Source organism: Felis catus, chromosome B1 (genome assembly GCF_018350175.1).
Source record: "Felis catus isolate Fca126 chromosome B1, F.catus_Fca126_mat1.0, whole genome shotgun sequence".
Classification (NCBI taxonomy): domain Eukaryota; kingdom Metazoa; phylum Chordata; class Mammalia; order Carnivora; family Felidae; genus Felis; species Felis catus.
Window position 1 is genome coordinate 112,605,741 of NC_058371.1, and position 11,152 is coordinate 112,616,892.

The 11,152-nt window shown below is 40.5% G+C and overlaps 1 protein-coding gene across 1 annotated transcript in view; it reads right to left on the bottom strand.

Moving 5' to 3' along the window:
• Window positions 1-10,907, bottom strand: part of ENPEP (glutamyl aminopeptidase) — an 87,263-nt gene extending 76,356 nt beyond the window's left edge. Inside the window, exon 1 of the mRNA XM_003985081.6 lies at window positions 10,002-10,907. Within this exon, the coding sequence (XP_003985130.2) occupies window positions 10,002-10,630 (629 nt within the window). The 5' untranslated portion in view covers window positions 10,631-10,907. The remainder of the gene's footprint in view (window positions 1-10,001) is intronic.
• Window positions 10,908-11,152: the final 245 nt, after the last annotated feature.

Here is an 11,152-nt window from a genome sequence, read left to right on the forward strand (position 1 = left end):
AAAAAAAGATTTGTGTGTTTAACATATGAACATTTTCCCTAAAAATAATTCTAAGTAAATACTCAGTTCCAGTAAGTAAGTTTGTGTTTTCTAGTGGTATGTGTTAGCAATTCAGAAACAACATTCTCTGTGTTCTAATGGCTTGAGCAAATGAAAATAATTAAATAAATAAATAAATAAATAAATAAATAAATAAATAAATAAATAAATAAAAGAGAATAATGGAAAGCAAGTTTCTCACTGTTGGGGAAGAGAGTTATAAATCTGGAAAGGGGAAAGACTAGAATGTCTCTCCATATTAAATTATAATTACAGGTTTGGTGTAAATTCAATGATTTTTGTGTGTAGATATAGGTAGGTGGATATAAAAATACAAACTGAGTTCGCTCTGCTGAGCGGGAGTAGCAGCACTGACAAGCTTGGAGCAAATGAGCAAAGCTAGTTCCCAGATGATGAGTTCTAAATACCACTCCCCACTAAAAGGAACCAGGACTCCTTAGAGAAATGGCCAATTCCAGTGATGAGTCAGCAAGATGATCCTGGAACATCTTTGCTTTGCCCAAAAGTAAGGAAGTTCTCAAAGAACCAGGGGAACGAGTCAAAAGGAAACAGGGGCCCACTTGAGTGGACTACCATGGTCGAATCTGGGAGAATTAGAATGTCAAAATTAATAATGAAATTATAACCCATTGACTAAAATAAGAATCCATGAATCCTTACTCTGATATAGATACAGATATAGATATTTATGGGTGGTGAGGAGAAGGGAAAGTTGTGGGTTTTTTCCACACATAGATTGCCTATTAGTGATTTTAGGAGGAATGATGGCCTTAGAAAATCGTCAGTGGATGCCAAAACATATGGGTGACAGTCTGATGAGGAAAGGTGTATCTGAATGGTTTCAAAGAATCTCTGGAAATTACTTACAAAGAGATAAATTGTAACTTTACAGTGGAGGAAGTATTAGGTACCACCTTAAGCAAGTGGTCAATGACAGCATCACTAATAATGGTCAAACCAACGGAATCTGTCTCCTGATAGGATTTCCTGAGAGGGACACAGCACCACTTTTGTGAAATGCCTGACCCAAAAAAAAAAAAAAAAATGCTTAACCTGTATTTTTAAATCATGAGGAAAGTCAGATAAACTAAAACTGGGGGACATTCTCAAAATAACTGTACTCTCCAAAAATATCAAGGTTATGAAAGACAAAGAGAGGCTAAGGGACTGTTCCAGTTTGAAGGAATCTAACAAGGCATAACATTAAATGTAATGCATGCATTCAGACTGGATACAGGACTGAGAAAAATAGCTCAGAAGGACATTTTGGGTTAATTGATGAAGTTTGATTATGACTGTGGATTGGATAATCATATTATATCAATGTTAAATGTTCTGATTTTGATAACTGCACTGTAGTTATGTTAGAGAATGTCCCTTAAGAAATATATACTGAATGTTAAAATGTAAAGGGAAATAATGTATCAAAATACTCTAACGGGAAGGGGGGCATGAGTGGGGGGGGGTAGGACAAAATGTTAACATTGGTGAATCTGAGTAGAATGTTTCTAGGAGATCTTTGTACTATTGTAATTTTTCTGTAAGTTTGAAATTCGTTCAAAATAATAGTTATCCTAAAAAGCTTCAAGAATGTATTCTTCTTCAACAGAGGTAATTCCTGATTAGTTTTGTGATGATAATAGCTTAGTCAATTGAAGTTTCTAATACTGTTCAGACAGTAGAGAATTACAAACACATCAGGATATAAAGAAACCTGCACACTTTCCCAGGGTACTAAGGTTTTATAATCAGCTCCACCAAGCCCCAGCCCCATGTTTAGTCAGCTGCCTTTTCTTCTGAATTCTTCGGGCTTCTGATTTCTTCCAGAGGCAGAAGAAAAAGAAAAATCACTCTCTGCATGAATGTTTCAGTTTAGTCACACCTCAGAAATAAGCCAATTAACTAATTTGGGAATAGGAGTGGGTTGGGGGGGGGATGGGGTGGGGGGAGAGAGAGAGAAAAAGAAAGAAGGGGAGAGGGTACAGGGGCAGGGTGAGGAGGGAGGAGGGAGTGGGATTCCACTGCCCTAAGCAATAGCCATTGGTAGATTTTTTAAATGCTCTGTTTCAGTTTCTGCTCTGGGCAAGAGCACATACACCCCCTCCCCCCACCCCAAGCACCCACAGAGAGAACTTTCAGTTGTTCCTCACCTTCTCTCTTTAAAAGAGGCTGTGCTTGACTGTATGCAAAAAATCCTTCCCTAAATTAGGGTATCTCGGACTTGCCTTTGGAAATGGAACAGAACGGTGTTGATGGTGTCACTGGGTGCTGTGTTTGGTCTATCTTGGTGGCCCTATCAGTGAACGTTAATCACACCAAGTGTAGCTCAATTATAGTGACCTGTACTTACACTGATGTAAGGTAAAGTGACACTCAACAAGCAGAAGGGCTACAAAACGCGTATTGTTTTCTGGCTTATTCCCCATGATTTCATGGGGAAAACCCTCTTCTAAGAGTAAAAATTCCTAGATTCCCCTACTTCAGCCCTTTAAAGTGCGATCTTGTGCCAGTCACAAAACATACTGATTCTTAGTGTCCTGATCTATAAAGCCTGGTAACCAAAGCACATCTGTCCCCATCACAGGGTTATGTGGGGGTAATAAGGGATAGATCACGTGTAGTAATATATTTGAAATTCCCTTCATATTTACATAATGGGATTAGGATACACCTCACCCTATTTCCTTTAACTCTAGACGGCTAACTATGCTGTATGTTAATGCACTTTCCACAATGAACAGACTTCAAAGTTCATTCATTAAACAAGAGTATCTGTCCTGGAACAAAAGTACTTGGTATATAAATACTGTAGGCAACATAACAATATTTTTCAATGGTAACTTGTTATTTTTTCTCATGAACTCCTATAGAACTCAAAAGCCCCTATTTATATCTGCTAAATGTCATCCAGCGTTACTGAAGTTTTCTAAATATATGCAAATTTTAAACAAGGTATAGAAGATGCAAAACAATTTTAGGTCATACCTTCTTGGGGGAGGTTTTACTCGGTGATTAAAACCTCTTCTTTTTAGAATCAGTTGTGTTGTGCTGCAAATTAATGGGGAAAGCCTGGCCAAGTGCGCGATGTGTTCAGGAGTGACTCGTGAGCATGTCCTGAATAATTATAATGCCAGGCAAATGTGCTGAGCTAAACCATTTTTCCGTAGGGGCCTCTCTCTATGTCATGTTAATAAGTCACTTACTAGACCAGCACATTAAAAATACAATTCTGTGTAGCTTATTAATTCACAAAAGGGAAGAAATCCCTCTGACTTCTCAGAGTACATCAGATCAAGGTGACTTTAGAGAAAGCTGGAGGAAGAGGAGGTGAGATGCAAGTCACAGACCAGTTCACTCTGAATCTACTTAAAAAAAATTTTCCTTGATTACCTCATATATCATCTGGCATCTCCAATGAAGACTCTCAGGCTATGTTCAGCAATTTAGTAACTTAAACCAGCAAAATAAATGGCAAGATCTGTGTGAAAACCTTCAACAAAGGCCTTCTGATGGAGACGAGGCAGCCACAATTGCGAAGAGGCTGTGCAGACTAAGGAAAGGACTGCAGAATTAAATAGGGGAGCTGATTAGCGCCAAGACAACCCATCTAGATTATTCAGACTCCAACGTATTTTCATGGTGGTTTGAACGAACCAGTGTTTTTTAAATGTATCATGGTTTAGCTTTGCTTTCTTTTTTATTTATTTATTTAGTTTTGAGAGAGAGAGAGACAGGGAGAGAGAGAGAGTGAGCACACAAGTGAAGGAGAGGCAGAGAGAGAGAGAGAGAGAGAGAGAGACACACAGAATTTGAAGCAGGCTCCAGGCTCTGAGCCGTCAGAGCAAACACCGATGCAGGGCTCGAACTCGTGAACCGTGAGATCATGACCTGAGCCGAAGTCAGGTACTTAACCAACTGAGCCACCCCAGACACCGCACCAGTTAATTATTTAAATGTATTTTCCAGTTGCTTTTTTTCTACGTAGAAGACATTCAAGGTCAAGTAAAATTTGTTTCCTTGCTTCCAAAATAAAGGAAATTACCGTGCCTCCTGCAACAGGCAACAAGACCAAAAGTAGATACATTGTTTATTGATAATAGGTATACTGAGAGCTCAACATCAGTCTAAGAATATAATGAACAAACTTCAAGATTAAACCTACAAATGAGTACACATCTCCATGCACGTGCAAATATATCACACACACACACACACACACACACACACACACACACACTTAACTAGAACCATCTCACTGGTTTCTTTCTTTCTTTTTTTTTTTTTAATGTTTACTCACTTTTGAGAGATAGAGACAGAGCACGAGCAGGGGAGAGGCAGAGAGAGAGGGAGACACAGAATCCGAAACAGGCTCCAGGCTCTGAGCTGTCAGCACAGAGCCTGACGCGGGGCTCGAACTCATGAACCATGAGATCATGACCTGAGCCGAAGTCGGACACTCAACCGACTGAGCCACGCAGGCACCCCTCACTGGTTTCTGTTTTGCCATGTTTTCACATTAATTCCTAATCTTTCTTATAAGCCCTAACCTTGTGCTTCAGACCTATGTACCCAAATGCCTATTGGACATGTCTTCCTAGATGTCTGATAGGCATCTGACAACAAAGTCATGACCTTCGCCCCCAAACCAGGTTCTACCATTCTATTTCCAGTATCAGTTAAAGGTGTGAGCTATCACACCTGTGATATATTGTGACATATTGTACATATAACTAACTCACCTCTTTCTCACAGTCAAGCAGTCTTCAAAGCCCGACCATGTCACCTCCAAACGATTTTCTCCACTGTGTCCTCTTCTGTCTGTCCTGAAATCACTGTTCTACCTGATCCCCATCTTCTCTCTCCTGGATCACTGCAAGATCTCCCATGTGCCCCCACAGGGACTTAACTCTTTCCCTCACCGTCCACCTAAATAGCTGCTAGTTAATTTTTCCTACATGCCTGCCATTAGCTAGCCTTTCTTTCCCACGCCCACAATGAAATTTCCAGAGTTATCTCCAGCTCACCTCTTCATCTAAACCTCTCCTACAAGCTAATTTCTTTTCCTCACTCTGCTTTTCTCACTTGTGCCTTTGCTTTTTTATCTGCTTTTATGTTCTTGCTTGCCTCTGCCTTTTGACATCCCACCATTATATCAGAATTCAGCTTCAATCCTAGCAATGCTGTGAATACCCAGAAAACCCAAACTAGCCTCCATCTGTCCTTCTTGTAAATTCTAATGGTAATTCCTGCTAATTGCAATGATTCTCAGTCCTTGAAATATGAAGACTGCAGTCCTAAGTTAAAAAAATTTTTTTTACCAATTCCTCTTCCTTTTGAGGAGATGGGGAGAAAAGGAACCCAGAAAAAATGTCCGTCCTGACTGAGTGGGAAGACAGAGAGGTTACTGGTAGACGTTGGACTGCATAACGGGAAAAGGGCTCTGGCTACGCAGCATATCCCAGCATATGCCAGAGGACAATAGTCATGTGAGAGCCTACATAAAAATGCTTCTTTATATTCATTCAGTAATATCGAAGTACACTGTGTGCTAGACAGTGAACAAGAGAGGGACAGCCCTGCTCTCAGGGACCCACAGAAGATTTCACAGCCTCACACAGTTGGGAAACTGCATACTCCAGAGATTCATGGCAGTCTCTAGAGATTCATAATGTATGTTATTCTATAAAAGTCTCTCAGAAGTTCCATTATTAAAAAAAAAAAAAAGGAAACACATTTTTTTTTGTATTTAGTATTATTGCCCAAACTAATTTGGCCACAGAATCCCTCCCCTGATTTTGTTCTGGAAATATCTGTTAATATCCTGTTCAACTAGAACTCTGTGGAACAGCAAGCTGGGAAATGCTGTGTGAGAGTAGCTCAAACACCAAGAAGGAAATGCTGACCTTTAGAGAGAAGAAAACAGTATACACTTTGGAGACGAGAGTAGAAGGCAACTCTGTTGGGAACGGAACCACTGGAAATGCTTGCTACACAACACAGTGAGAGGGTGGCGGGTATTAGCGGTATGCACAGAAAAACATTCCAAAGGTTCTGACCCTTTTAAAAGTAGTTTCTTCCGATCACAAGGAACAGACCAGAAAGTAGGAAAAATGACTTTTAAGTTTCTCAAACTTTCTTCTCCTAAGCCTCACTATAGCTCTGTCCCCAGCAAGATGATATGGGTGGGTATTAATGCCAGGGAGCTCTAAACTGACTCTACCTTCTTCTCCAACTCTCCTCTTGCCTCCAAATCTGAGGGAAAGCAGCCCAGACAGTTGGTTCCTCTCTGTGACATTCAAGTTCAAGTCCTGGTTGTATATGCAGAAATCAGGAAATGTTGGTTGCTACTGAGCACACTCGTGTTGAGTTTGCGTTGTGGTGGCAACGATAATATCCCAATGATAATATGCAACAGCCAGTACTCAGTCCTGGAGTTTAATTTTACAATAAGACAGAAGAGGCAGAAAATACCATTGGACTGTATACTTAAAAAGCGTACTGCTATGATGGTATTTTAAATTGCATGTGCATCAAATATCACGCAGCTCGCTCTAGAATATGAAAGAAAGGTGCTGCTCCCAATGAACTCACTCCTGCGTCCTTATATGGACACTGTGGATGAGAACCCCTATAGGCCTGCATTGTCAAAATGTTATGTAGAGGCTGGAATAAAAAAATGTATGGACTTTCCGGGACGCCTGGGTGGCGCAGTCGGTTAAGCGTCCGACTTCAGCCAGGTCACGATCTCACGGTCCGTGAGTTCGAGCCCCACGTCGGGCTCTGGGCTGATGGCTCAGAGCCTGGAGCCTGTTTCCGATTCTGTGTCTCCCTCTCTCTCTGCCCCTCCCCCGTTCATGCTCTGTCTCTCTCTGTCCCAAAAATAAATAAAAACGTTGAAAAAAAATTAAAAAAAAAATGTATGGACTTTCCTCATACGCTTGAAATATTTCAAAGCAAGATAAACAAAAAGGGGTCCATTTAGCCTAACTAAGGCTCCTGAGTACGTGCCAGGACTGTTCCCAAACCATGTATGCAGTGAAGAACCGGCGGCATCCTGTGTAATGTGATAGCGTCAACTACTACTGATAAAAGCAGACAACCTTGGGCTCCCAATCCTCCACGAGAACCTGAGCCCCCCTATCTCGCCAATCTTGCTGTAACTTAGATCTGCTGAACAACAATCACAGACAGCTGAGTTTCAGAATAGCGGCTCCCGGGTGTATATATCTTACGGTAAAATTACCTGGCCAGTAAAACAATCCAGAGTTGAATGAATACTATATATGTTCGCACATAGTGCTTTTTTAAGCTTGTGAAATACATAACAGAAATTTATTAATGGAATCTTGTTCCATCTTTGTTGGCCTTCTGTCGTGCACAGAATTTTTATAATATTTTGCTGGCTTTACTCAGATGAAATCTCTATTGTTTTCTCAACCCAAGCAACAATTTTAACGTCTTAGCAACAATCACTTAAAAGTTTTGACTTGTTTTCACTTTAACTAATGAATTTTTAGAATCTCTTGAAAGTGAGTATTCTTCCAAATACTAGGCCTTTCCCCCCCAAATTGGAAAGTCTAAAAACTCATTTAATCACTAGCGAAGGTCAGAGAAATAGACACTGTTACTCATCATTTGTGGAAAGGAAATCTGGGACAGATCTTTCAAATTCAGTTTGGAGACACATGCACACACATGGACATGCCTTATATATATGCATATGTATGTATACATACACACCTGTATACATACATATGTACTTTGTAGTTTGGGCCAATTTCCTAGGAAGTTTCCTATAGAAATATTAGAAAGCGTTACACATATTTTTGTAAGGATGTTATTACATTTTTATGGGTATTTATTAAAAAAGGTAAAAAAGTAGGAGAAACGCCAATGCCCAAATTTAATGGAAAAGTTGATTATATTCATATAATCGATGATCATGTATCCATTAAACCATCTACAAATCACGTAAAGGGGGGATATATTCTAAAAGCTTGTTACATGATACTATGTACAACATAAGGCCATGTTTATCTGTGCTCAGAAAAAATACTAGAAGAATACCTACTTAAATATTAACAATGACTATACCTGAGTGAGAGCAATTTTCTCTGGTTCAAGTGTTCTGCAGTGAATGTGTGTCATTTATGAAATAAGCAAAATAAATGTTACAAGTTTCTCGATATATTTGTACTCTTTGACCCAGCAATTAATTCTATTTTATTGGATATCTCCTAACATAAGGAAATAAACAGATATATACTTAAAGGCTTACTTACAACTATGGTCTTTTCTGACTTGTTTATTGTAATACTGAAAGCAACTTAAATGTCCAGTATTAGGAAACAGGGGTTAAATAATAACGCACTATTATTAGTGCATTGCTAATATTTAATTTAGCGCATGCTGAGTCTTTAAAATCAGATTCTTGAAAATATAGAAGAATGAGAGGAAATGCTTATATGAAGTTAAAAAGGTATGTAGATACATAGACATAATAGGATTACAATTTGATTGCCTAAAAAATATTCATTAACATGTTACCAAAGTTACCACTGGATGTGAAAATTCTCTTTATTTTTTTTTATTTTCCATCTTTATAATTTTCCATGCTTTCATTATTTTTAATTTTTGTAAGGAGAAAAAAATGTCAGCCAAAAAGAAGCTTGTTTTATTACTAACGATATTAAGATATCGTATCTGAATGAGCGTGCTCCCCAAATATTTTCTCAAATTATCATTTCTGCTCAATTTACTAGTGTACCTCACAGTAAGACAGAGACACTTAAACATTTCATTTTAGTCCCTGGGTCTCTCTGACAAACAGAGGAATTTTGACCAAAAGGTTTACTTTGCTCCAATGGTTTCCAAGATGCTTAAAACAACATAGGGCAGGGATATTCAGCGGGCTGGCCCGGACTCACATTTGTGAATGGTGACACTTAATCATTTACTTGTCAAGAATCCATGTAAGCAAGGTCAAAGCAGTTTCAAGTTCAGTGATACCTCAGTACAGCTTTCCTTCCTGATGCAAGGGCCACACCCACAGAGTGAAGGGTTTTTTTTAATTCATTGAGAGAGTTTATGCCTTTAACATAGTTCTGGTAATAGCATCTGATTGATTGTCAAGGCAAGTAACCATCTTTGCTAAACACGGAAATGTACAAATACGTATATTAATTACTTAATATATTTTTATGTCTTTAATTACTTAATATATCTTTTATATTGCACTATATCATTTATGGAGCATTACCATTGCATACTGCGTGATGGACAATAAGCCCAAAGATTTATCCGTGTGCTGCCACTAATGGGTGGACTCAGTGAGTGTTTATTAAAAATTTATCAGTGAAACATGGTTCTGACCATTATAAAACAAAGACATAATCCTGCCTTCCTTCCTAGATACAAACACAGAGACAATTCCACGGATTCTACACACTCTTTCAACATCTTTTCTCCAAAAAAAATACTCAAGATTATAATTGACATTTACTGACTTTCACTCGAATTTCGTGTAATATATTTTTTAAAGTTCAGTTTAAAATCACTGTCCTACAGCCCAAGACTAATGGCAGTGAAATTTGCCAAACACGTGTATTTTAAAAATCTGAGGTAGTTTCTGCAGGTAGTGTAGTTTCTGCATTCTGACAGGTTGCAGTACATTATGATTTCTCCCGATGAAATAAAAGAGTTACACGGATTTTTTTGAACTCCGTGCAGCTCACTCAATACTTTCAAGTTTTAGGACAGGCTTTGAAAATACAGCAGGGCATGGGTTTTTGTCTCCCAGGCGAACAGGCAGAATTGAAACCAAGTTTAGAAAACAGTCAGACCAACGAAACAATTAAAAAGTGGAAAGTGAAAAGGAAAGGAAAAGAAATGAAAAACAAGTAGGCGAGCCGAGGGTAAAGGAAGCACAAGTTAATATTTACTTGATCCGTCCGTTCTCCACGTAAGTCGTTCTGTAAAACCCCACGAGCGAGCCGTTCAGCCAGCCGGCGAACTCCATGGTCAGGAGATAGACATCCTGGCCACTGCTGGGTGCAAGCTCCTCTCCCGCCTCCACCACCACGTACTCCTGCTTTTTGTACTCGAAGCACCGCCTGACTTGCACCTGCTCCCCCGAGGGCCTCCTCAGCTGCGGGAGCCGGGTGAGCCTGGTCTCCCGCAGGTGCAGCCACAGGTGCCGGGTGGGCGCGCTCACGTTGATGGAGATGGTCACGCTGCCTGTGTACGTGTCCTCCTCCAGCAGGGGCTTCACCTGCAGGTCGTAGTGCACTGGGTTGATGAAGTCCGGCAGCCTGAAGTTTTTCCAGTCTCCACTTTCATCTTCGCTGGCAGGGCAGACCCCCTGGTCCTGTGGCGGGCTCTCGGTGGAAGGAGAGTGGGAAGGAGCCGGAGCTGTGCCCTGCCCAGCGTCCCCGCTGGAGTGATTCGACCTGGTCAAGCCCACGGAAAGTCCTACTATTAATCCTACCCCCACCACCACCGCACAGATAATAGCCACATGTTTCGTTTTGATGCAGTATCTCTTGGAGGCCTCTTCCTCCGCAAAGTTCATTTTTGTTTCCGAAGTCAAATATTGCACATAAAAGGATGTTAAATTTAACTAACGAACGTCAGCTGACTTCCTTTTTAAATTGTTAGGAATTCCCTGGCTTGGCAGCCTGTGTTCCTTTTTCCCACACCCCTCTCTGACAGCCTTGCGTCTTTCCTCTCCCCTCACGTTCCCCACCGGCCACTGAAGGATGAAGGCGGAAACCAGGGGGTGGGATAAGGGCTCCAGAAGACAGGCTGAGCTGGAGGAAGAGGACTGCCGAGAAGACTGTCACAGCTCCCCTTATAAACGAGGCATCCCCACCCCACCCCTCCTGCTCAGGAGTGAGTTAAATATAAAGTAGGGCTTAGCTTATCAGGGAGCGGGAGGATGAGTCTTGCCAAAGCTCTGTCAGCAGCTTTCAGAGAGAGGGCGTATGGAAAAAGAAGTGTGCTTGCGATAGGAAAACTCAACCTTTGCTACTGGGTCTATGGCTTCTTCCTGTTGTGCTCACAGTCTCTCTCTCCTCACCAGAGGGCTTCTTGA